Here is a 26,411-nt window from a genome sequence, read left to right as displayed (position 1 = left end):
GGCTTGTTGGGTCTAATACCCAATGATCCTGGGAAACCCGAATAAGATTCCTCTAGCTGGGCCTTCCAGATGTTGCTAGTCTGTGCTGGGTAGTGATGGTCTGGCAGCATCCACAAACAGTCCACCTCTGAAGTAGCCAACGATGCCTACTTGGTGGTGTCTGGCAAAGCTTCTGAGATTTTGGGATGAGCGTGGCCTTTCCTATGCAAAGGAGGGACTGTGTTTGCAAGATGGGGGGAATTCTGCCCAAGTGTCTCGAAGGCTCAGAGCTGTGGCCCTCATTGCCTCGGGTGGAATCCACAGCGTCAGGCATCATCCTAAGATTAAAGTGTTCTGCACCGATCATCCAGAACCCAAGTCAGAAAAAAAAAAACAACAGGATTTGCTGCCTTCAGGGTTGCTTTGCTTTTTTTCGAGTCTGTGTTTTCTGAGGTCGACCATTGAATTTCCTTAATTGTACCTGTTTTAAAAAAAACACATAGACAGGTGGAAAAAGCAGTCTGGTCTTTTATTTGTGTCCTTGATGGGTGAATACAGCCTCCTAAGACCATGACATACATGGCAGGGAAATACAGTATGTTGTTGTTTAGTCGTGTCCGACTCTTCGTGACCCCATGGACCAGAGCACGCCAGGCCCCCCTGTCTTCCACTGCCTCCTTGGGTCAAATTCATGTTGGTCATTTCGATGACACTGTCCAGCCATCTCGTCTTCTGTCGTCCCCTTCTCCTCTTGCCTTCACACTTTCCCAACATTAATGTCTTTTCCAGGGAGTCCTCTCTTCTCATGAGATGGAAGGGCAGAGCCTCAATTTCAGGATCTGTCCTTCCAGGGAAATATAGAGTGTTGTAAATGCAAGCAGACACTGAGGCTGCCCAAAAACAAACAACCCCCCCCACCTGCTTCTTTTTAAAAAACAAAACGATGTTGGTTCCTATGAATTCCGGATACCTCCCAGTCTTTGAGGGCCCCACAGCTTTACGGTTGGGGCTCCTTCTTGAGTGGAAAATGTTGGTGTGTCATGGAAAGGCTGATGCTTCCTCTTAAGCAGAGGTTGCCCGGGGTGGTGATGGAGGAGGATCCAGACCCAGTTATTGTCAAGAGAAAGTGATTTATGGTTTGCCTGGCCTACCTTGAAGGGCCATCGCACCTCCTTCCTCACCCACACAGTCGCCAGTTACTCTGCACTGGGGTTGTGTTCATGGTTTATGGCAGTGTCTGCCATCCTTCTGGAGAGCTCCGCGCGCCGCCACCCCCACCCCCTTTTTCTCCATTTGTGGCTTGGCTGATCCTTGAATTTCAGGCATGGAAGGAACGGGCCACATCCTGATTCGGTGTGTTGCATACTAGCTGCGGGTGGCTGTGTTCCAGGGCTTCCGTCTGAAACGGATTGTGCTGTACTTTCTGCTGTGGTTTGTAGGGGTTTTTAATAGACACTTTTAACTAATTTGATGCTGAATAAATGAAGTTAGTAATAAAAAATCACAGGCAGTGCAAACCAGATCCTTTGGGAAAGTGAGGACAGGTTTCCTTCCGTGTATACATGATCTTGGGCTCCATCTTTGCTTCCAAATTGTCTGTGTAATGTTTTCCCATTCTGCCAGCTTCTCTGATTTCTTTGTTTTTGTTTCTTTCTTTCTTGGCTGTGAACTACTTGTTTTATGTATTTGGGTTTTTTTAAATAATTTATTACAAGGTAAGACTAAAGACATGTATTAACACGTAAACGTAATGCATGAACACAAAATACTAGTGCATCCCCCACCCCCTAGAGACCATTATATTTTACATACTTTTACTTAACAATTATAATCTTTGTTCTCTTTTATCCACCCCCAAAATCCTTCCAAAAATACATACGTTCATTGTCTGTTTTTTCCCTTTTACCTGCTTGTATAAATTCTTCCAAATTTCATTAAATCTGTTTATCTTTATCTCTCTCTTTTTTAAAACCTTAATTTGTGAACTTAGTTTATCATTCATTGCTGTATTCCATACTTCATCCATCATAAGTATATGTATTCCATACTTCATCATACCATTCTCACATCTGAAAATCCCAGGTCTGCTTCCAGTTTTTTTTTCTTTTTTTTCTTTTTTTCTTTTTTTGCTATAAGCAATCCAAATAGTCTGTGTGATGTTCTCCCAACCTGCTGACCTCTCGGATTTCTTGCATTTTCCTTGCCCAAGAAGCAAAGGTTTGCACCAGGCTTGCGCTGATGGGAGGGGTGTGCATCGGGGCCCGTTGGCAGTGGGCTCCAGAGGAGCCTTCTGTCTTGTCTGTTCTGCCCGATGTACTGCGTGGGGCCTCCCTAAGTGTTGCCTCTTGTTCTTTTGCCTTGCAGGGCGAGGAAGGACCCCCCAGCCTGGAATACATCCAGGCCAAGGACCTGTTCCCCCACAAAGAGCTGATTAAAGAAGAAGAGTCTTTACAGGTAAGCCCCCTGCCCCCAACCTCACATGGAGATCCTAGCAGGTCTGACATTGTGCACCCTTAAGCCCGGAGGGGGACTCATGGTGGGTAAAGAGTCTTCCCTCTCGGACTCTCAAAAGCTGAAGCTTCCAGACTTAAGTCCAAAAAGGTAGTAGGTGAATCATCAGTTTGCAGTGCTGAGCTTCTCAGCCAGGAGCAGTGAAACTCTTAAACAGCTGGCTGGCAGCAGGCGGTGGCCCAAGCACACCGTGGTCTCTCGGTAGCTCGGGCATCAAACTTAGATGGCCTTTACGATCACATGATTCCTGGTACCACTTTAAAAAGCCATGTTGGTGCCTCAGGACAAGCAACATATGTGATACAATCTTGAGGCTTTTTTTTTAACCAAATAATGGTCATTTATGTCGATGTACTGCCGTGGCCTAAATCGCCTCCACAGATTTGTGATTGACCCCCATTGCACTTAAGCTGGTATAAATCACCAACAGGGTTCTGCTGAAATTTTTCAGTTAAGAGAACAACTCCGGCTTTTAGGGTCACACAGAGACCTTTGCCAGGCACCGGTGTTAGGAGCAAAAGCGCAGGGCTGCCGTGTGAGACCGTGTACGTCCTTCCATATCGTATAGCTTAACTTTAATTGAATTTACTCCTTCAAACTGTCTGCCTGCTGTTCATAGGCTCAGCCTAGCTCGGCTCCGTTGTGCTGGTAGAGATATTTAAGGAAATCACATATTGATTGGGTTAATTGGCCTCCTCGTTTCCCAGGAGCTTAGAAGGCGGAGAGCGTTCGGCCTCTTAGAAAAAGGGCCGTTTGTTTCTGAGAGGAGGATGGCCGGGGTGAAGATGGTTAACTTTGCGTCAGAGAATATTCTGGGTTTAAGCAAAGGACCACAGCCCCTAAACTCAGGGCAAACGTAAAGAGAATTCTCCAGCCATCAGTCCTGGGGGTGTTCCTTGGCTCTTGTGTTTCAATGCTTTTTAAACATTTCATACCTTTCAAGAAGGGTTTGGCAACTGCAGTGGGTGCGTAGACCAGTTCTTGGCCCCAGCAAAAAGACAGGCCCTTCTAAGTTTCTCTTGGTGGGTTTTTATTTTGGGGGGGGGTAGTGTGAAGGATTTCAAGAATGGAAATACACACTTGGCAAAAAAAAAAGTGGGGGAACGGATAGGATTTTGTTTTTGTTTTTCTACTGGGGCTCTGGAGAGCTGCTGGCCACTCATAGGCCAGACCATATGTCCCCCACCTCATGTTTAAAGGGAAATAAATCACAGCTCAAAACTTTCCTCTGGCTCTTTGAGGGACTTCCATGGGTTGACTCATGAGGCATGTCTTTTTCTGCTCCAGAGCTTTGCCGGCACCTTTTCAAGGAGAACCATGACACTTCCTCCTTAAGCCGGCTTTTTTGGCACGGCACAAATAAGCTACTTATCAGGAGGTTGCTTTTACCATATTGTTTTTTGTTTTTTTTAATTTCGCACATGGTCTGTTTACGTGGCTTTTGCAAAACCATTCCGGATCCGAGTACTGACTCCAGACAGACAAGTGAAAAAGAGAGATGCGAAGTCTAATTTTGGACCGGGTGGCGCATGTGGGAGCGATAACGCCTATGCGTTTGCAGGCATGTATGTGCTGGGGAAAATGGCTGCAGGTAAAGATGGGAGCAATTAAAAGGTGTCCCGTCTGCTTCCATTCAAACGCCTTTGATCGCTGTCCATTTTGCTGTGTCAGGATGGCCACCGGGAGTTGTTAACAAGGCAGAAGGCCTCCCACGAGCCGATTTTATTTTCCTCTTCTTTCAGATCACATTCTATAGCATTGCTTCAAAGTTGCAGCCAATCCTCTCTGAAAGAACTCCGAAAGCCCCAAGAGAAGCATTGCCGGGATTATTCCTCGCGATGCTACCAGCTAAACTGCACTCCAGAAAACTCCGTTTCCTCCCTCTGCCCCCCCCCCCCCCAGCCCTGTGACAGTTTCACAGAAAACCTGGAGGTTTTAAGCTTTCCCTGCTCACCAGCAAAAAAAAAAAGTACATCTATTTTTAACCAGCAAGGAAAGATGCTCCTTGGTGCTTTGGCAGGAAAAACAGAGAGGCCTGAGACACACAGCTCTAGTGAAAGGCCGGCTGGCCGCCAAGAACGGTGGTCCACTCTTGATTCTCCTTTTAGATTATGGTCCTCCAACCCTTTAAAAAGAAAAAAAAAGGCTTTTAAAATAATTGTTGTTATTCAAAGGCACCAGGCACCATCAATCAAAATTATTAAAAAAAAAAATTGACAGGCATTATATAACAGATACAAAACCAAAAACCTAAGTATTTGCTAAATGTTGGCACAGTATGTAGGCCGTTCCTAATACTGCTGGTTTTTGTAGCTCTGATGGTGCTGTGATTTCTGAGATCTGCAGCTGCTTATAATACTATGCGAAATTTCTTGATATTGTTCCCAAAGCCCCTCTGACTATGGGGACCACTGAAGTGTGTTTCATTCACTGTTGTTGTTGTTGTTGTTGTTGTTGTTGTTGTTGTTAGTATTGGCTTAGGTGGCATACATCATTAAAAGACAATATTTAAAGCTAAGAACCATAAGTATACAAACACTGAAAAAGGATCAAACACCACACTAAGAAACAATAAACAAAAGCAACACCAAAAATGCATTTGAAGCAGTAAAGCATAACAATCCATGTAAAAATAACCAGTAACCACACACATACAGTGGTGCCCCGCAGGACGATGTTAATCTGTTCCATTGAAATCGCTGTCTTGCGAAATGCGATTCCCCATTGGAATGCATTGAAATCCATTTAATGCATTTCAACGGGGACAAATTGTTGTCGTTTTGCGAAAATCGCCCATAGGAAACACAGTTTTGCGAAGTGCTATAGCGATCGCAAAAACTCATCGTCATGCGGATTTGTCGTTTTGCGAAGTAATCGTCTAGTGAGGCACCACTGTACACCCATCATCTCGGGCGAGAGTCTTCTTTAGGCATACCTGGCTGTCCCAGGGATTAAACCTCTCTATGCAAACATCTACTGCAGCCCTGATTTTCAGCCCATCTAATCTAGAATTTAATTTATTTGTCTGGGACGTGGTCTCCAAAGAATACGACTGGGGCCGGCAATGTGGGTCCAACAGACCGTATGTGGCCTCCCAGGGGGCCAAAGGCAGACCTCCAGCAGACCTCTACTGCCCAGACCGTGTTTAGTTTTTTTTTAATTGGGTCTCAGAGTCCCTTTCAGGAATTGTGGGGGGTGTTCACTATGTTTTTTGGGGGGTCTTAAGCACTCCGGGATCCCCCACACACCTCTAATTTTTTTTAATGAAAATATATATTTTAGTCACTAACAAACAAGCCCCTTTTTTCCCAGTCCAAAAGGGGAAGGAAAAAAGAAAGAAAGAAAGTGAAAACAATTTTGGGGGGGGGGTGTCACAAGAGGAGGCATAGCCACTCATGGCTGTGGGATTTTAATTCACCCCTGTGCATTTTGCATGGGTGCGCCTTGGTGGTTAAGAGTCCTTTTCCCAGCCAGGCAAAAGATGGCCGCTTTCATGGTGCTGAGTTTCTTCCTTTCCCAGGTCCCTTTTCCCGTGCTGCAAGGAGAAGGCGTGGAATACCTGGGCCATGCGACCGACGCCATCATTGCCCTCTCCAACTACCGGCTCCATATCAAGTTCAAGGACTCCGTGATCAACGTAAGCCGGTGCTGCCTCTTGGGGCGGGGGGGGGAGCTTGTTTTGTCAGAGCCCCGGTCCTGCTCCTCCTCAGGTTCCTCTTTTCCTTGGAGTGAGCCCTCCGGGGGGGGGGGGGGAGAGCATGGCTGCAAAAAGCTCCTACCCCATCGTGTCCAGTTCCCACCCAGGGCTGAGCTTCCACCCTCCTTTTCACCACCCCTGACCCCACCGAGGAAGGTCTTTTCGTCCCGCCCTGGGGATGATTGTCTCCCGCGTATTTCAGAGCCAGGTGAACGGAAGGGCACCAGCCTGCAGGAATGTGCATGGGTTGCTCATGCTCCCTTCCCCCTTTTTCCCAGGTGCCTTTGAGGATGATGGAAAGCGTGGAGAGCCGGGACATGTTCCAGCTTCACATCGTCTGCAAGGACTCCAAGGTCATCAGGTATGAGCAAGAAGGAGAAGAGTTTAAAAGTTTGTATATGTGAAGCACCCCTTCTTCATCCACATGTCTCAGCATGATGTGTGAGACATTTTAAAAAGAGGAAACCTAACACATAAACTGTGTAGTTGCCGGTCAGGACTGGGAGGCAAAGAGGGTGATGTGTCTCCCCCCCCCCCCAAAAAAATGACCACCTGGTGCAGTGCCTGACCCTTTCCACAAGAAATGGGCTGTATGTGTTCTGATGCACTTGGACCAAGACGCCTGTCATTCCTCTCAGTGGCCTCCACTGGCTGGGGCTGATAGGAGTCGTAGTCCAGCAACATCTGGAGTGGCATTGCTTCCCTAAAATCAGTGGAGTCGCCAGGACGGTCTGCAGCCCAGTCGCTTATCAGGTCCTGCAGCCCGGCATTTCTCTGGTTGGCAGCAGGCTTCCAGATACAGTGGTGCCCTGCATAGCGACGTTAATCCATTCCAGATTAATCGTCGCTATGCAAAAACATCGCTAAACGGATCAAAAAAACCCCATAGGAACGCATTAAACTTTGTTTAATGCGTTCCTATGGGGCCCCAAACTCACCGTTCAGCGAAGTTCCTCCATAGCGCCGCGATTTTCGCACCCTCGGTAAGCGAGGGCAGGGCGCGAAAATGGTTGCGGCAGCCATTTTGGGCGTCCGGCGGCCATTTTGGAACCGCCGATCAGCTGTTTAAAAAAACATTGCAATGCGAAGATCGGTAAGCGAAACGCTTACCGATCATTGCAATGCGATATTTTGCCATTGAAAACATTGCAATGCGATCGCATTAGGGATCTGAAAAAACAGATCGCTATGTGGATTCGTCGTTAAACAGTGCGCTCGTTAAGCGAGACACCACTGTACACACACACACACACACACACACCTTTCAAGCATAGAGTCAAAACATAAAGTCAAGCGCCCTCATTGTCTCTTTTCTGCCAAAGGTAGACTATCCCTGTGCAGGAAGGCTCCATTTCTCCCACTGCTCCCAGCCAAGGAGGCGTATCTCCATTTAATTGTCAGATTTAGCAGTTTCTAAAAACCGTTGCTTGGCCATGGTCATTTCTGTCAACTAAACTACATGACCAGGTCCTTTGATGGCTAGGATTGGACTGGCAACTTTACCATGGGGCAAAAGGAAATTATAAGTTTTTGTGGCAGTTTTCCATTTGTTAATAGAGCACGGTTGGGTATATTTACATACATCCAGGAAAACAGCCAGCACTTCATTAATTATGTGGTTTCCCTTACACAAGCATTCATTACCAACAGGGCTGTAGTTTTGACGTTGGTGTTTTAATTTCAACCTGCCTCTTCTCCCTGCCCCCATGGCGTTGAGCGGTAATCTCTGGGCTGGTCCCCGGCGTGCCTTCCCCAGGGCTGCGCTCCCATGGATCTGCCTGTGCCGTTTTGCAGGTGCCATTTCTCCACCTTCAAGCAATGCCAGGAGTGGCTGAAGCGACTGAGCCGAGCCATCGCTCGCCCCACCAAGCCGGAAGACCTCTTTGCCTTCGCCTACCACGCCTGGTGCTTGGGGGTCTGTGCTGACGAGGAGGACCAGCACGCCCACCTCTGCCGCCCAGGTGAGTCCCTGTGCCACCGCCTCCTGCTGCATTGACAGCCTCCACTCTACATCTACAGGCTGCCTTCACCGGGGGTGGTGGTGGTGGTGGTGGAGTTGGAGAGAGAGAACTGGCTTGGCTAGTCACCCTATTGTTTAGGGTTGCAGATGGTCCAGCCTCTTTGACAGTGCTTTCTGCCTTTTTTCATCTCTCCTCCAAAATTTCCCAGCCAGCAAAATGTCTGCAGTTTCTCCCCATGAACTCCTGCACGTAATTCCTTCGATCCCGTGCAGGAATCCCAGCCATCCTCCGCAGGCTTCCACATCCGCCCCTCGGGTCAGTTTCAGGCTGTTAACATGGACTAAGGGAGCAGTTTGAAATTGAGCCACCTAGGAGCCCGAAATTGACAAGAGCAGCAAAATAGGACACGAAAATCCTGGGAAGAATCATATCTGGGCACAGGCAGGGCAGGACGGTCCATCTTAATCATATGCAGGAATTAGTCTGGAAGAAGCAGGCAGAGGGTGGGGGATTGTGTCCAGCGTTTCTCCCCACAGCTGCTCTGGGAAACCGCTCTGTCTTCTGGGGGATCCCGGAGGGCAGAACATCAAAAATTGCTGGGACTAAGAAAACAGCTGTTACACCTTAATATCTTTACTATTAATCCCTTTTATGCATTTCAACACCAGGTTGTGTTGGGAGTTCTTGGTCTTGCTCATGGTTGTTTGCTACCTCCCTCCCTCCCTCCCTTAGGAGACCATGTGAAATACCGGTTTGAGATGGAACTGGCCCGGATGGGCTTTGACTTGCAGAACGTGTGGCGGGTTTCTGACATCAACAGCAACTACAAGTGAGTCATCGGTTTGCCTGGCCCTCTGGGTGGGTGCTGTGGGGGGACCCCCTCCATTGGAACACCCCCCTCGTACCCTGATGGAAACACGAAGGAGCGTTGCTGTGGACATCTGTCAAGCCAAACGGTGGCACAGAATTCATCCTGGAGAGGCAAACCGGTGGGTGCTGGCCTCTGATCTTCCATGGGCCTGCGTGCTCTCGTTATCCTGCAAGGACCTCTCTGGCAGATGCAATACTGAGGAGTGTTTCCTCCTCCCTATAATGGGAAGGACAAAGGGGGTTTGCTCTTAACGACCGCTATGTCACAGGAGCAGCTCTTGCAATGAGCGCTTTGGTGCTTGATGATGGGGGGGGGCAGACAGGAGAAGGAAGAGACTTGGATCAGTGGCCCCTGTTCCCTCTGGGTGTAGTAAATGGGAGAGTACCATCAAGGTTGTAAGCTTGGGATGAAGGCTAGGCTTCCTCCCTGCCCGCCTTGATGCTTCTGGCTGGGATCTGAACAGAGGCTGCTATGACATTAATTCATTTTGGGTGGGGGGATTCAGATAGGTGCAGATACAGACCTGGGACACACACATGCATGCACGGACACAAAATTCCAGCGCCACCCCCAGCAAAGACAGTTATATGGCCACAACTGGAAGGCTCCAGAAGCTGTGATTTATTGATTTCAAATAGTTTTTACCGGGCCGTTCTCCTTAAAAGGACCCAAGGTGGCTTATGTCATTAAAGGGACAATATTTAAAAGCTAAAAACAACAAGTATGCAGAGATTTAAAAAGAATTCAGCAAGTATCCTATGAAAAACTGTGAATGAAATCACTACTAGAAACACATTTAAAAGCCATAGAGCACAGCAATCCGATTTGTAAAAACCCCTCTCTCAGCCGGTCCCTAAGGAAAAGCCTGCCTGAAGAGCAAGATCCTTACCTGCTTACAGAAGGCCCGCGAAGACGGGGCCAGCCTGGCTTCCCGTGATAAGGAATCCCAGATCTGCCATTTAAATATGTGGTGTGGGGCCTCTGTATCATTTGTCAGCCAGAATGTCAAAGCTAAGTAGAAATTTCCAGCTACTTCCAGTTTCGCTCTTTCTGGGATTGGGGTTTGATGGTTCGTGCAGTTGGCTACAGTCCCCTTTCTGGAAATTTCAAAATGCTCCTCCGTGAATCCCCCAATTGACATGACCATGGGAGTGTAAGTAGCTGAGGTCTTGATCCTACTTCCTTGGCTCTCGTTCCGTGGCCGAGTCGTGATGGCCACCTGCTTGCATCTTCTTCCTGCCTAGGCTGTGTACCAGCTACCCCCAGAAGCTCCTGGTGCCGGTCTGGATCACGGATAAGGAGCTGGAGAACGTGGCTTCCTTCCGGTCTTGGAAAAGGATTCCAGCAGTCGTGTACAGGTAAAAAACCCGCCTTTTCTGTCGAACGCAGGTGGTGCTTTTTGACTTGGGCTCCCATCAGCCACTGCCACCATGTCAGGTAGCCAGTGAATGTGAGAGCTGTTGTTCATGAGCACTCTGCCCAGCAGTCAAAGCTCAAAAAACTTCCCAGTCTTCCTCATTCTCTTAAAGAACGTAGCTCAGGCCCCATTTATTCCCTGTGCTGGTTATTTCAGCCTTAGGCTGAAATGAGAAGACTGAACTAAGATCCCACACTGAGCACAGTAGGGACCAGTGAGATCCTAGCCAGTCTGCCGGGAAGTTTGGAGATTTGCATGGCTTGAAGGTTTTCAAAATACGATTGGTGGAAGCTTTATTTTTTGGAAGCCTTATTTTTCAATTTCTGAACCCATTTTCTGACCAGCTTCAGATTCCCACGGCTTATTCGAGAGGCTGCCCTTCTGCAGGAGCCTTAGATGGTCTGTTCCTCTGAGAAATGCAGGGTGTTTTAGATTTCCCTCTACATCTTTTTTTCCCCCCTAGTCTGGTTTTCTTCTAGACCTTGTGCTACATATTTAGAGCCTGTTTGGAAAAAAAAAGCTGCTTCAGAGATCCAGCTTTAATGCCAGTGGCCAGGATCCTGCGTTGCAGAGTAACGTCTCCAGAAGGCAAACACAGTAACTTGGAGCAGGTGCTTTTACTGGCAGCGAACAAATCTCTGCTCGGACTTGCTAGCACATTGCTGGGTCGCTGGGTTTGGCTCACACCTGAAAATCTACATGGGGACTGGTTAACAACCAATGAGGAGCTGTTTCAAGTTAACCCTGTTTGCCTTTGGCCACAGGCTTTTGCTCTTTGTATGCAGATGTAAAGCCTGGTCTTTGGCATAGAATTAATTCTCCCAGAGCTGAGAAAAGTTGTTTTTTTGAACTACGCCTCCCAGCCTGCCACTGACTGGGAAATCCTGGAAGTTGTGATCCAAAATAATATTTTTCCCCTTACACTGAATTCGCCTTTCTGAATATTCATTCATTCATTCATTAGCCACCTTTCTCCCCCAAAGGGACCTACGTTGACTCACAGCCACTGAAATTATAAAACAAACAACAGTTTTGTTCCTTAAAAAAAACATGGGGCAATATGCTTGCTTGTTCATTAATTTAAACTCCAGACAGCCGTTAAAAAAGATTCTTTGAACAAAACGCAAAGTGGGAAAAAGTAGACAAAGCAATAGAGAGAGTAAGAGAGGAGGGCTGTTAAAATGACACTCATGGTGTCCTTGTGTGCCAGCAACGATTATCTTCAAAGAAGAAGCCCTTTATTCTTGGAATGTAGAAACACAACCTGTATTTAGACTGTCTTTTAAGTAAGATTATGCTTGGAACCTGGGCCAAGATTCAGTTCCCTTAAACCTTTGGTTAGTTGTTACTGATTTTTTTAAAAAAAGCTTTGTCTCGAGGAAAGAAATTTAAAAGCAGGGCTCTCTTCTGGAAATCCCGGGACTGTTTCTTCCCCCTCCTGCTTCTCCCTTTCCCGTAGCCAGAAACAGTGACTTAGGTTTGGTGTTTATCACATTGATGCTGCCTTGGGATTCCCCAGCTGACCTTCCCCAAACCAGCCACTACAACCCCCATCGTTCTGTGGCCAAAATGCCCACGGCTAAAGGTCACCCAGTTTGGAAAGCCTGCCCTCAGTTGGGCCTAAAGCCAGCAGAGGGGTCAGAAGGGTGTGATCACTGTCACCATCATGATATCCATTGGGCTTCACATGTGGATCTTGAGATCTCTTCTCCCCACTCGAGAGGTGGTTGGTGTTTCAATCAAAAAGGTGAAGCCATTCTGTTCCAAAGCTTCTTGAAAGAGGGACTCCAGGACTAGTGAGTGCCCTCTTCTCTTCCAGGCACCTGCGCAATGGGGCCGTGATCGCCCGCTGCAGCCAGCCGGAGATCAGCTGGTGGGGCTGGCGCAACGCAGATGACGAATACCTTGTCACCTCCATCGCCAAAGCCTGTGCCTTGAACCCGGGGCAGAAGGTGGCCGGAGGGATGCCACATTCTGGGCTCAGCGATGGGAATGAGGCCTGTGATGCTGGATTTGGTAAGTAAAAGGGGGGGGGGGCTATTTCTTTCCTTCTTGTTCTGCAGCCCTGGGCAGAGTGCGGCCTTTTCCCAGTGCCAGGGCTGACTAGCCGGATAGGTGGTTTGTGGCTGGGGACCCGTAGGGCCACTGGTGTTCCAGAAGTCTTCTCTCGACTGATACCCTGACTCGCCGTGAAGATCTGCACCCCTCCGTCCTCTCCAAACAGATCCCTCCATGTTTGTGAAAGGCAGCCATCTCTCATCCCTCTGCTCTTCCTTCCTGGCATCGTGGAAGTTGCTTCCCGGCTGCTCGGATTTCCATTCCTTGGAGGCCGGAACTGGAAGGAAACTTCCAACCTTGCTTTGCCTGATCCCTTCAAGAGCAGCAGTTCCAACGAAGGCAAAGTCCACTCTTGAGGATTATTCCACCTCGGAAAAGGGAAATACTTTTCCCTTCGTTCCTACTGAGGTTGCACGTGGAATGCCGCGTTGGGGGAACCGAGGAAGAAAGATGGCCTACATGCTTGCCCCCATCCCTTAGCAGGGATTTCAGTTAACAGAGGATTTTCCTTTCCCCCCAGGGCCTTTGATTTGGTTCCGTTTACTTCCCTGAGTGTTGCATCCTGTGCTGCCAGCAAAGAAGGTCGCGCTGTCTTGCTCAGCCTTGGGGGGGGCCCTCCAGATGTTTCCTGTGACTTCTTCCCATAGGCCGCGTTCCCTGGGGCTTTTGCTGTTCAAAACATCCAGAAGGGAGGCACCCGGCCGAGAGATGGGCGAGTTCCGATGGATTTTATCTCCGTTTTCTTTTCTCCTAGATTCGTCCCTGACGGCGTGTTCGAGCGTGGAGTGTTCGGCGACCCCTCAGAAGCTGCTGATCCTGGACGCCCGCTCCTACACGGCAGCCGTCGCCAACCGGGCCAAAGGAGGAGGCTGTGAATGCGAAGGTAGGAATGGGAGAAGCCGGGGGGGGGGGACTTCTTTGAGTTGCCGCTTCTCCCTCGTGAACACGGAAGCTGCGTGAACAGAAAAGGCAGTCCTAATTTTCACCTAAAGAAGATTAGTTAAGAAGTAGCATGAAGGATCATGTGCCTCGAGAGGAAATAAATGCATATCCTTTTCCTCCCCGGAAAAAGACCCATTAGGGTCTTTTCCGGGGAGTCTTCTCTTCTCACGAAATGGCCAAAGGATTGGAGCCTCAGCTTCAGGATCTGTCCTTCCAGGGAGCACTCGGGGTTTGATTTCCTTCAGAACGGAATATCCTTACTCTAGGAAATGTTAACATGGAAAGGAAACGGTGGTTAGTTGGTTCATTTTTAAAGAACGTTAGACCACATGGATCCCTAGAAGTAAACCCAAACCCACCGATGGATGAGCAAAACTCTTACTAGGAATTAACAGTCGATTCAGGAAGTGGTGTGAGATTTTCAATTCTCCACCGTCTTCCTAAGGCTCTGTGGTGAAACAGAAAGCATGGTGTTTAAAAAACCATGTCCAGCCATGGAGGACTGTAAGAAAAACCATTCCCTGGGAGTTAAGAGATTGTTGCAATTTGTTTGCGGGAGGGGGGAGACAGGAGACAGGGCCAGACTCCTGCTGCAGGGCTTCCCCTCTGATTACCCGTCATTCTTTCCGCCCGCCGCCGCCCCCTTCTGTTTCAGAATATTACCCCAACTGCGAGGTGGTCTTCATGGGCATGGCGAACATCCATTCCATCCGTAACAGCTTCCAGTACCTGCGGGCTGTCTGCAGCCAGATGCCAGACCCCAGCAAGTGAGTCCCCATCCAGGTTTCTGCATGCATGTGTGTCTCAGGCTCCTCCTTGATGTCTATAGTCCGGGGCAGTGGTTCCCTCGGGGGGGGCTCCTGCTCAGGAGGGGACCCGAGTTGGGAAACTCGTAGAAAAAGCAGGCCCTTTCTGTTGGGGAGGAGACCCAGCTCCTCTGACTGTCTGATCCACTCGGTTTCTTTGAGGGGATAACTAACAATTTGGGTGCGAAAAGCGGGGAGAAGGAGAGAGGCCTGTGAATGGAGGAACGACATGGGGAAGTGGACACCCACCCACCCTGGTGGTTCTCCTAACAAGCCTGCACGATCAGGCAGGTCCCTGGGTGGCTTTGTGTCCTGCCCTGCACTCAGCATCCTCCAGGCCTCCTGCTCTGCTAGGCTGATGCTCTGTCTCAGACCTGACATGGGGGCGGGGGAAGCTGTTTGAGCCCCTCCTTGTTGCTCTTTGTTTGAGCCTTCTTGAGTGTTAAGATCTTCAGTGGAGGCCTTTCTCTCAGTCCTGCCACCTTCACAGGTACGCAAGGCAGGGACACGGGAGAAGCCCTTCTCTGTGGCTGCTCCCAGAGACTTTGGAACTCCCTGCCACGGGAGGCCAGGCAGGCCCCATCTTGGCTGTCCTTCTGCAAGCAGATGAAGACCTTTTTCTTCAGGCAGGCTTTCCCTGAATGACCGGCTGCCTTGAGTGGGGCTTTTAAATGAGTTGTTGTACCTTACTGCATTGAATGTGTTTTCGTGTTGCTTCTGCGGCTTGGTATTTTATTCCTTGATCCTTTTAGTATTGTATACTCATTATTACTAATCTTAAAAACTGTCTTTTAATTGTTGTAAGTCCCTTTGGGTCCTCTTTAAAGGGAAAGCCAGGTTAAACATGTTTTAAATTAAACTAAATATCTCTTCCTTCTCATGGCACAAAGTAGTGGTGATCTCAATGTGGAGCATTTTTCTCTCTCTGCTCCTGCCTCTTTGCTGTGTCCTTCTAGGCCAGCCTCATCACCTTGCCCTCCGTTTCCCCTGCTTGCCACAGAAAAAGTTTATCCTGGGTTTTTTTTGTGGGGGTAAGCGGGGTAAAGAGCAGGAGGGAACCTCATTACCTTTCAGCGCTTGTGGCCGCTGGTTACTGAAGTTTCTTCTCCAGGCTGGTGTCTGTCGTAAAGACACTTGGCAGAAGGAGAAAGATGGGGATTGCTTCTGTTGATATTGGTACAAAGTTCTCACGAAGGACTTGGGCTCTCTTTTCCCACTCGTGCAAGATTTCTCGTGCCGGCCGGAAGCTTCACGCTGTCCGCTTTCTCCCTCCCTTGTGCCCTTTCCCCAGCTGGCTGTCTGCTCTGGAGAGCACCAAGTGGCTGCAACACCTGTCGGTCATGCTGAAGGCTGCCGTGTTGGTCGCCAACGCCGTGGATCGGGAGGGGCGCCCTGTGCTGGTCCACTGCTCTGATGGCTGGGACCGTACCCCGCAGATCGTAGCCCTAGCCAAGATCCTGCTGGACCCCTATTACAGGACGATGGAGGTAGGGTGGCCTCTCGGAAACTGTTTGGGCACGGGAGGTGGGGAGGGGCAAAACCACTGTTTCCAGGAAATATACAACGTATGCGACTCGTAAGCAGGTAAGAAAATACAGGAGATGTTCTCCCATCCACAATGAGAAGAGGTGTATCAGTGCATTAAAACACAGTGTAAAGATAAAAATGGATAGTCTGGTGAGACTTTGTGGTCCTGCATGACAAAGGGAAGGGGAAAAAAACCTCCTGCTTTTAAAAATCTGCATCAATAGCAAAAATAGAAAAGATTGTCCAGTGCCACAAACCTTACACGTCTGTGAAATTTTCACCAGAAAGTATGGAAATGAAAGCAGGAGGCACAGAATCTGTAATCTGTCCAGTGGGGAAGAAACCTTTTGAAACGTTTTGTTCTTACCTACAGGAGTGGAATAAGCAAAGATTTATTGAAACGAGACAGGAACCGGTGGTGCCTCCCAGTAAGATTAATTAGAAGGAGATGTCAGTTCAGGCACAAAAGAGGACTACATTCGAAATAAATTAAAAGGACAGTATAAAATGATATACAAAGATGTTCCTAAGAGAAGTCAGCTGCTTAGCTGGAGTCAGGCCCCACCCGCTTCTGCTGCTCAGCGGCCAAAAGCCTCTTTAAATTTTAAAAGGTGATTTATATTTTGTTTAGGTTGCTTTTGTCTGCTTGCTGCTGGCTGAGGGACAGACAGCAGGAGGGGGCAGCCTAGATTCTCTTCATAGGTCCTTGAGGTAGCTAGAGCCTCCTATTTGGGCTCTACAGGTGATCACCTGCACTTCAGAGGGTGTTTTTACCTGTAGCCAGTGAAGGCTGTCACAGGGAGAGGGGCATCGTCTCGGCAACCGCAAGGCTTCCCGCCTGGCCCGAGCCCTTGTGGTGTTGAAAACGTGCCCTTTTTTATTATTATTTATTTATCTGCCAGGGTTTCCAGGTGCTGGTGGAATCAGACTGGCTGGATTTCGGCCACAAGTTTGGGGACCGCTGTGGCCACCAGGAGAAGACGGAGGATCAGAACGAGCTGTGCCCTGTCTTCCTGCAGTGGCTGGATTCCGTCCACCAGCTGCTCAAGCAGTTCCCCTGCCTTTTTGAATTTAATGAAGCTTTTCTGGTAAGACCACCGACCTGCAGGAGAGGAAACCAGCCTGTTTAGGGAAACAGGGCGGGATCCTCCCGGGCTGTGAAAAAATGTTGTTTATCTTTCTAATGAGAACGGGGTGGTAGATGATGGCTGAACCCAAATGACTCATGCCTGCAAGTTGAGCACGGCTCACTCGTTGGTTTCTGTCCTTTTTTTTTTTTTAAGCTGCTCAAGCTGTGCTCCTTGTGAGTCAGGTGTGTTCTTTTCATCATGTAGAATAAAAATGTCCAGTATATTGGGCCAAGTTTTTGTAGTTTCTGGGCTTTTGCGAAGGGTACATTTTCCTCTCTGTCAAAGGTCCTTTTGAGTTTCACCCATTGGCATGAAGCAAGACTGAAATGGAAATTGGAGCGGCGTTCCGCCGACCCCGTCCAGAGGCTCTTTGGGGCAGATGTAGAACTTTTTAAAGCCAGACTGAGGGAGAAGGCACTCTCCCGGAGATGGGGGGTTCCTGCATGGGTCTTACCCCCAAATCCGTGACGAAATGTCCTTTTTCTTGGCGGTGCAGGTGAAGCTTGTACAGCACACGTACTCCTGCCTGTACGGGACTTTCCTCGGTAACAGCCCCTGCGAGCGGGACGTGCACAACATCGCCAAGCGCACCTGCTCCGTCTGGTCCCTTCTCAGAGCCGGCAACAAGAACTTCCATAACCTTCTCTACCTGCCTGGCAGCGAGCAGGTGAGTTGGCTTTCCGCTCCCATCAGGAGCTGGGGGGGGCAGAACAGGCGCGCGGTGAGATTTTGGTGGTCCCCATCATGACTTGGCTCTCCTCTTCCTGCCCTGTCAGGTGCTGCATCCGGTGTGCCATGTGCGAGCCCTCCACCTCTGGACATCTGTGTACCTCCCGGCCTCCTCCCCATGCCCTCTGGGAGAAGAAGGAATGGACCTCTACCTGCCCTCGGGAGCCCAGAGCCAGGAGTTTAGCAGCCGGTCCCTGGACAGGTAAGGAGACAGGGCTGGCCAGGCAGGGTGGCCAGGAGGCCAGACAGCCCTTCTTCCCTCGGAAACCGGACCTGGAGAACTTGATTTCCTCTTCGGGGAACAGTTGCTGATGCAGAGTGTGGGTGATGACCTAGAAGTCCCTGTACCATCTGGGTCCAGGCTACTGGAAGGACTGGATCTCTCCCTATAGGAACTTTCTGGGTTTTAAGATGTTAAAAAGAGGCCCTTCTCCCCATCCCACCATCCTCACCAGCACAGGCATGATGGAGGAATGACCGAGGGCCTTTCTCGTGGTGGCTGCCAGGCGGCCACCATTGGCCATGGAATGGACTGTGGAGGAAGGAGCTTTTCATGGAGTTCTCCCTTGTAGGCCATTTTTAATGTAACATTTTTATTTTCTTTCTTGTTTTTAAATGTACGATCACGACCACTGTTCCCCTTCTATTTCTTGCCCGTGCTCCCTTCCTTGGTCACCTACACGTACAGCTGTGACTGCCTCTGCACCGTCAAGGCCCTTCCTTCTTGGAACCCTAAAAGAACAAAACGGGGCAAGGAGAGGGTTGGAGGAAGGAGACTCGTTGTTGTGCAGGGGAGAGGGTGTGGAAGGTGGCCTCAGTCCGGCAGCTTTCACAATTTTATCTCTTGTCTTGAGATACAAGACCCCAATTTCAGACATATCTACCAGAAATGGCCAGAAGCCGTCAGGCTTTCCTCACCCACTTTCTCTTTCTGTCGGTCCTAAAAACTGGGTGCAGGTTAGCAGGCCTTCCCAGTTAGAGGGGGGGTCCTGTTTGGCTGGCGGGGGGGCAGGGGCAAACAGGGAGCTGATTCTGGTCCATGACTCTGCCAGTTCCTCTGCTGACACGCCTGCACGTTCCTCTGACTTGTCTCCTCTGGTTTCAGGCTGCCAAAGACGAGATCCATGGACGACCTGCTCTCCGCCTGCGATCCCAACAGCCTGCTGACCCGCACGTCAAGTGACCCGAATCTGAACAACCACTGCCAGGAGGCCAGGGTGGGCTTGGATCCCAGGCTCCCCAGCGCAGAGGAGGAGGAGGAGGAGCCCACGGCAGGCAGAGAGATGGCTGCCGGCGAGGGACAGCCTTGGGTGGCTGAGCAGCGGCGGCGGCAGGAAGGCGATCCCCTGGATCCCGCCAGCGGTGGCAGCTCTGATGGTGGGAAGCCGTCGGCCTCTCGGACCTTAAACGGCCCAGCTTCTGAGACAGAAGAGGTTGGCGGCACCTGCCCAGAAGCGCCGGATCATGCCCACCCAGCTCCAAGTGCTTCTGAGGAGAAGATTCCCTTAAGCAACTTGACCGGAACAGAAGAGCCATCAGCAACGTTTCCGTGCAGCCGTGTGAAGGACGGTGTGGTCGGCCCGGAGTCTCATGGCATCTGGGATCTCGTTGAGCCATGCTGTTCAGAACCCTCCCTCCCGCCTGATGCCCCTGGTCCGCCCCCGCCAGTGCCCGGTGCCCCCAAGGAAGACGCCAAGACCGGTGGCCCGAAAGAAGAGGGGGGCAGATGGGGCATCCCCAGGCCCGGGGAGGAGGGAAGCCAGCTGGGAAAGGCTCAGGCCGAGTGGTGGCGCAAGGGGATCTCCCAGAGCCAGATGAGTGAGTTCTCACTCCTGGCTGCCAACTGGGACAGTTTCCAGGGGATGGGGGCATCGCTTCCCGGGGGCGACGCAGGCCCTCGCCGCCTCCTCTCCTACTACGGCTGCTGTAACAAAAGGCCGGGCGGGCGGCCCTTCTGGGCCTCGGGACTGTGCCTCAGCGGCCAGTGGCCTTTGAAAGAAGGCGGGAGGCCCCACGGACCGAGCCTGGCTGGGAAATCCAACAAGCCGTGGCTCCCCGGCCACTGGAAGCCTGCCCTGGGTGCCAAGCACGTGCTGCCGAGCAGCCCTTCTCCAGGGCCTCCCCCCTACCTGGAGGATGATGGGCTCCCCTTCCCCACGGACGTGATCCAGCACCGGCTGCGGCAGATTGAGGCTACCTACAAGCAGGAGGTGGAGCAGCTGCGCCGGCAGGTGCGGGAGCTGCAGCTCAGGCTGGACATCCGCCATTGCTACGCCCCGCCGGTCGAGCCGCCAATGGACTACGAGGATGACTTTGTAAGTGGCCCCTCGCTCAGCCCCTTCAGGGGTTTGCCCCCCCCATTTTCTCCTCCAGGGAGGAGGCGCGGTCAAGAAGTAGACCCACCGGGTGCTGCCATTGGAGAGTGGCACCTCTGATTATAATCACCAGGAAGTTCTTTCCGATCTTCAGCCTGTTAGCGCAGATCCTGTCCTCTGGGGCCAGGAATAAATAAGTTGGCTCCACCTTCTGCAAGGCGTCCCTTTTAGATGATCTGAAAATGGCTTTCCTACCATCTCTTCAGCTTATTGCATATAATTTGAGATGGGGGAACACACACACAGAGCCCTCCCTCCTGTGCAGTTCCAAAGGTAGTAATGTACCTCCAAACCGGAATATGCGGGTGGCCCAGAGGGTTTCCTGCATAGCCGACACAAGACCCCCTTCCCAGAGGCTAAATCCTTATATTTCATGCCTCTCCTTCGTTTACATAGGCCTCTCTTTTGCCTCGCCTCCCTCCGTGTCCCCATTTCCCACCAGAGACATCTCAGTAGTTCCCCTGGCTGTCCCACTCTTTGGCTGTTGTTTGGAGCAAGGCCGTAGCCTTGGTCAGGGTATGGGAATCCCCTCTCCAGGCTCAGAGGTCTCTAATGCCTCCCATTTAAAAATCCACACACGAAATGGGGACAGGAAGGCCCATCATCTCGGACAGCCGCTGAAAGCCAGAGCAAACCACCCCGGAGCAGCTGGGAAAGGGTGGTGAGCGGGCTGGAGAGCAGCTTTCCCTCACCCTCTTGTGTGTGATGATTCCCTGTCCCTCTCTGGGAAAGCGGAGGCTGCGGGCAAAGAAGGGGGCGAGTGCAAAGACGATAATCGGGTCCCTGTCGCCCTTGCAGACTTGCCTCAAGGAGTCGGATGGCAGCGAAAACGAGGACTTCTCCGACCACAGCGAAGACTGCCTCTCCGAAGCAAGCTGGGAGCCTGTGGATAAAAGGGAAACCGAGGTACGACACACCTCCTTGGTCCTTTGGCAGGATGCGTCCCAGCACTTGGCAAGAGGAGGGGGTGAGGCATAAAGCTGGCCTCCGTATTCCCGTGGCCTTCCTTCCCTCCACCTTTGGGCCCACCCACCTCCTATTTTAAAAACCCTTATCTGCCGTTCCCTGCGATGGAAGCCACAGGAAACTCCTTTCCCCTGATTCCATTCATATTATCAGCCAGCAGCCTTACTGGCATTGGCGTAGCTTGCTGAGGCTGATGGACGAGGCGCTTGGGCGCATCTTGGTTGTGCAGCCCAGGTGCACAAAAGTGACGGAGATGCACCTTGGCCCTTCATCAATTAGCCGGGGCAAGTTCTACAAACCTTAGGCAAACCCCAGTGGGATTCTGGCCCTTGTGTACTTCAAGGTAACCTGTCCTTGTTGCCTCATGTTTTTCCCCCTTAGCATGCTTTTTCAAATGCTTGAAAACTTTCAAGACAGTCTTCTCATCCCCCCCACCCCCCGGGAACCATTCCTCATGCCTCCCGCTCTCTCAGATGCTTCTTTCCCATTAAGCATCCTTTGGGGGGGAAAAACATTCCGTGTTCTGAACTCCAAACAAAACCTTGAAGTGCGCCAAGTCAAGGCTGCTCCCTGACTTTTTAAGACGCCGTGTTGCTTCCAAGGAATGGGAGCTCAGGTGGCCCTGACTCGCTGTGGTTTCTCCGCAGGTCACACGCTGGGTTCCAGACCATATGGCTTCGCACTGCTTCAACTGTGACTGTGAGTTTTGGCTTGCCAAACGCCGGCATCACTGCAGGTAGGAGCTATTGCCGTCCCGCTCACGCGCTTCTCCGTTGGCCTTCTGGGTCGATCGTATCGCTTCCTTCCCTTCATGGCTATATCCCAAATGTTTATGGGGAATATGCGCTGGGGAGGGGAACTGGATCAGCCTTCTAGAGGGGCTCTTTCTCTGGGAAGGAGCAGGACAGCTCATCCCAGTGAGACTACACCAGTTGTACATGTCGGCCCCCTGCCGAGAAGTCCAGAGATGGGCAGATACAGTTTCCCTCTTAGATATTAGCAGCAGGACGCCCTATATCCTTTAAGCAAGGAAATGGCAAGAAAACGTAGTCATATTCATGCAATGCCTTTATGGGGGGGGGGAATGGGCTTCTGAGAATGAAAATATATAGATCTTTTAAGGGAAGGAGTTCTTGCTCATCTCACACTTTCTGTACACCGTTCTTTCCTCTGGCTCCTTAACACTATTGAGTTGTTAACTTGTATTCTAAGGCAGTGAATCTTAGATGGTGGTCTCGTGTCTAGCCATGGCCGCAGGTCACGAAAAGAGGGCACTCAGCTCCCGGAAAGATCTGTGATCTTCAAATAGTACTGGCCGAGCCATGTCCGTGCTAATCAAGCGTCTGTTTTCCTAGGAGCCTTGTGTCAGTTCAGCCACCTCTTTTTAGACAGACATGTCACTTGTCCCTCCTTGATGGCGGATTTTTTTTCTCCTTGCTTGTGAGGCAGTGAAACATAAGAATCAGCATGGGTTCTTGCATTTTTGAGAATAAGCTTTACCTTCTCCGAGTTACACAGTTGTGCAAGACCCTGATAGCCATTGCCTTGTTCCATGAACTTTTCTTCAGTCAACCAGACCTGCTTCCGTGCTTTTTGTGTGCGCATGCTTTACTTCTCCAAAGGAAACAAGGCAGGTTTTGCATAGAGGGGTCTTGGAGGGGAGGGCTTAGCAGACGTCCCTGCACTGCCTTGGCAAGATGAGAAGAAACTGAGCTATTTCTTCTTCACACACCCCTCCGCACCCCAAACCTTTGGCTCCAGGCTCACGGCCGCCTTTGTATATTGTTTTCCTTCTTTCCCCAGGAACTGCGGGAATGTGTTTTGCGCCGGCTGTTGTCATCTGAAGCTGCCCATTCCTGATCAGCAGCTTTACGACCCGGTCCTCGTCTGCAACTCCTGTTACGACCACATCCAGGTCTCCCGTGCCAGGGAACTTATGAGCCAGCATCTGAAGAAACCCATTGCCACAGCTTCCAGCTGAGCGCCAGCCGCCGAGGGAACCTGTCGGAGCCTGGCCTTTTCCACCGTGCGGACAGGGAAAGGACAGGGCTGCCCCCCCCACCCCGGGGGGTGGCCAACGGGGAGGTCGGTAGCACAGCACTTGGATCACCAAGCCTTGTTATGCACTGTTGGTGATTTCTCCCACCTGGTGCCCTGTGTAACGGAGAGGAGGAAATTGGATTAAAGAGTGTGATATGGCCCACGTGTATATGGCACTGTTTCTGGTCTTGGAGGAAGGCCCGAAGCTGAGTCGGAGGGTGTCTTTCTTCAGAGGGTTAGCAGCGGGTGGTGCGTTGAACCGCCTGGTTTCCCGAAGTGCTAAGAAGTCATGGTTAGCATCAGACTCTCTCCCCATCTCTTGAAAGGCAGGCAGGTTGAATGGCGCAAGAGAGTGGAGCTCAACCCCAGAGGGGGGGGGGGTCTCTGCAGAAGCTCACCCTGGCTGTGTTAGTCACGTTTCAGCCATGTTCTGCTTGCCAGCTGCTTCGCCGTACAGCCCGAGGCCAGCGTCGGTCCCGGTAGCAGAAGGTGCCTCTGCACTTCTCCTGTCTCTCCATCATGGGAAAGAACCTTTCTCCCAGCAGCCGGGCTGTGCCGTCTGGAAAACAGAGTCAGACCGGGCTGTTGACACTTCTTGACTGCTGCAGGTGCTGGACGGCTGGTTTCTTGCTAGTGGTCTTTCTGGGAGAGGCACCTCGCGCTTTCTCTCGATCCACACCGCAGTGCGTATTCTCTCTCCCTTCTGCTGTCCTTGTGTCTCCCTCTTTCTGGTTGCTCCTGATCCTGACCACCCTGCAGCCTAAAGGCTGGCTGGCTACGTGGGATGTCTTTACCTCCTAGACTGTGCTGTTTGGTGCGCTTGAAGGTTTCAGTCCAAACTGCTGCTAATGTTATTTCTCTGCACTTAAGAAGCTGTAGAACAAAATGAGGGTGGGTGGGGTGCTAATTTCACAAGTGGCAGGTGGGGGGGAGAGAACAGTGGCAAATAGGGATTCTTTCCCCTGTTCTTGTCACTCAAGCAGGCGCAAGGGACTACGCAGGCCATGCTCCACCATCACTGCAGGAACACTTTCTGGTTCATTCTCATGTCAGCATAGTCCTGTTGGAAATTCCTCTCCCACTTGCGGTGGGGCCAGCACAGCAGCCTTACGCCTCGTGCAGGGATCGGAGGAGTGTGGCCCTCTGGATGTCACTGGGCTGAAGCTGCCATGATTCTCCACGCAGCTCTGCTGTCTGGGGATGATGGGAGTTGCAGTCCAGCAACATCTGCAGGGCTGCATGTTCCCAGCACAAATGCTTTCACTTCAAATCCAGATAAGCTATTTTAGAAAGAAAGGAAGGAGGTGTGAAGTGCTGCTATTTCCACAGGTCTTCATAGTGTTCATGACTATTTTATTCCAGATTTATAGGTCTGTAGAAGGGTCTACAGAATGAACAAGATTGTGCACCCCACAAGCCCTTAAGGCACCTCACGTGGAACGAATGTGAATGTGACGCTCAAGATTGAATTCTTGCCGGCAGCCTGGGAATCGGACTGGCTGTTCTTAATGTTTTTTCTGCAGTGTCCATGGTTCTGTCTTCCCGTTTTTGTTTGCTTCCGCGTTTCAGCCTGCTTTGGGTCATTAGCCTAAAAGTCAGCCTCATCCTCTCATAATGGATCTCCTTGGAATTAATTGCCTTCAGGGAGAGAGAAAAAAACCACCCTAATTAGAGGTAAAAAGGTGGTATCTCTGACGTTGCCATACTCTGAACTGTGTATAAAGTGATTAAAGTCGGGGAAGAGTGTCGGACTTGGTTCCATTTTCAGCTCATTTGCACAGATGTTTAAAACACACATACACAAAGGAAAATCAGGAAGGAAAATCTGGAGAGAAAGAGGCCCCTCAAGTCCATGATGGTTAATCATAATTGCTTTCAGCTCTCACAGGTTTGTGTCTCTGTCTTCAGGCAAACAACAACTCCAAAATCAGATCAGTAGCTTTGTGACAAACAATGTGCTGTAAGAAATTCAATACAGTTGAATAAAATCTCTATATTAGTGCTGCTTGGTTGGGCCGTATTATTTAATTCTGACTGGTTGCTTTTCCCCCCCTTCTTTAAGGGAAGGTCGCGATCCTGCCTTCTCTTGAATTTGTTACTTCCTTTTTCTGTGTCGTTCTTCTCTCCGGGAACGGCCAGAGATAACCGAGGCTCCTCTGCGAGTCCCGAAATCTGGAGACACACGGAAAAAGTGGTTTGCAGAGATGGAGAAGCTGGAAAACCTGAGGCATCAAGGTCTCGCCTGGCGATATTGTTATGAGACAGGAGAGATCTGTTAAGAAACATTTCTAACTGGCTTTTTTGATCCAAGCACTTGGCAGGAAGGCCCTTTGGGTGTGCTGAGCACCTTTGGGAGTTCTGCAGGCCCTTAGAAGACTTAATAGGAACATCCAACATTTGCTTCTTGGGCATCTTTAAAGTTCTTGGGCTCAGAGCACTTTTTACTCTTTTATTTAGTAAAAAAAATCATGGCTTTGGAAACGAGCAGGACATGACTCTCCCTTTGTGTGTGTGAGAGAAGGGCTGCTTATGCATGCATCCACATTTTAGCGTCCAACGTTTAATATTAATATTTTGTCTCTTTCAGCAGCCTTAGGCAACTGGCTTGGAAGGAGAGCTCCCCCCCCCCTTCACGATCCCAAGGAGGGCCGAGAACATTGCCTGCAGGAGGATTTTTGACCCAAGTGGCCAGCGAATGCAATATTTTATACCATAATTAATTGCAAATTATTTTGATTTGCTTTTTATCACACACAGCCAATCCCCCTTTGAGTTGGGGACCTTTTGCAAGAAAAATAGGGTTCACATCAGTAACTTGAACCATGTTTTTCCTCCTCCGTGGCTTCAAAACCCTCCAATGCCTCAAAGGCTTATAAATCTGAGTTTCTGCCCTTGGGTTTCACCTGCTCTGTTAAATGCTTCCCGGCCTGGTTTTTAGTACAAACAGCAGCTTAGAAATTTAATACATGAAATGTGAGTTGATCTGATCCTGATCCCTGGTTGGAGCCCCCCCCAAGACTTTATTTGGCATAAAATTGCAGTTATAAATTTATATTAAAAAATTAAGCTTATGCATGTGTAGATCTAATCCCTTCCTGAGAATGCCTGTCAAGCCTTCCTTTTTGTCTGAAAAACTGCAAGTTAAAAATTTAATAGTTTTTTAATATCTAGTTATTAAAATATTTATAATTGTTATATATATAATAACAATATAAGACATCAGAGATCGTTCCTTCCAAGGAGATGGAATATAGATGATTTAGGGGCAAAATATTGCCCCCCTAACCCTCTCCTTGAAAGGAACGATGTCTTAGCCAGTGGAATTAATTGACGAGGTTCCCCTCCCAAGAAGGTAGTTCGTTACTCTGTTTTGGAACGGGTTGGCAGGAGGGGGGGGTAGGC

At 50.1% G+C, this 26,411-nt stretch overlaps 1 protein-coding gene across 5 annotated transcripts in view; it reads left to right on the top strand.

Moving 5' to 3' along the window:
- MTMR4 (myotubularin related protein 4) overlaps positions 1-25,010 on the top strand; it is a 41,417-nt gene extending 16,407 nt beyond the window's left edge. For all 5 annotated transcript variants that reach the window (XM_020803899.3, XM_020803900.3, XM_020803901.3 and 2 more), the window contains 17 exons: positions 2,344-2,433; positions 6,011-6,127; positions 6,466-6,548; positions 7,982-8,148; positions 8,881-8,977; positions 10,264-10,377; positions 12,256-12,452; positions 13,249-13,377; positions 14,092-14,203; positions 15,534-15,729; positions 16,672-16,857; positions 17,396-17,566; positions 17,676-17,830; positions 18,734-19,943; positions 20,802-20,909; positions 21,617-21,705; positions 22,773-25,010. In XM_020803899.3, the coding sequence (XP_020659558.3) occupies positions 2,344-2,433; positions 6,011-6,127; positions 6,466-6,548; positions 7,982-8,148; positions 8,881-8,977; positions 10,264-10,377; positions 12,256-12,452; positions 13,249-13,377; positions 14,092-14,203; positions 15,534-15,729; positions 16,672-16,857; positions 17,396-17,566; positions 17,676-17,830; positions 18,734-19,943; positions 20,802-20,909; positions 21,617-21,705; positions 22,773-22,950 (3,399 nt within the window). In that variant the 3' untranslated portion in view covers positions 22,951-25,010. The remainder of the gene's footprint in view (positions 1-2,343; positions 2,434-6,010; positions 6,128-6,465; positions 6,549-7,981; positions 8,149-8,880; positions 8,978-10,263; positions 10,378-12,255; positions 12,453-13,248; positions 13,378-14,091; positions 14,204-15,533; positions 15,730-16,671; positions 16,858-17,395; positions 17,567-17,675; positions 17,831-18,733; positions 19,944-20,801; positions 20,910-21,616; positions 21,706-22,772) is intronic.
- Positions 25,011-26,411: the final 1,401 nt, after the last annotated feature.

The sequence above is a fragment of the Pogona vitticeps genome, chromosome 7 (assembly GCF_051106095.1).
Source record: "Pogona vitticeps strain Pit_001003342236 chromosome 7, PviZW2.1, whole genome shotgun sequence".
Lineage (NCBI taxonomy): Eukaryota > Metazoa > Chordata > Lepidosauria > Squamata > Agamidae > Pogona > Pogona vitticeps.
Note: the sequence above shows the minus strand (reverse complement) of the source record. Positions and strands in the feature narration are given on the sequence as shown.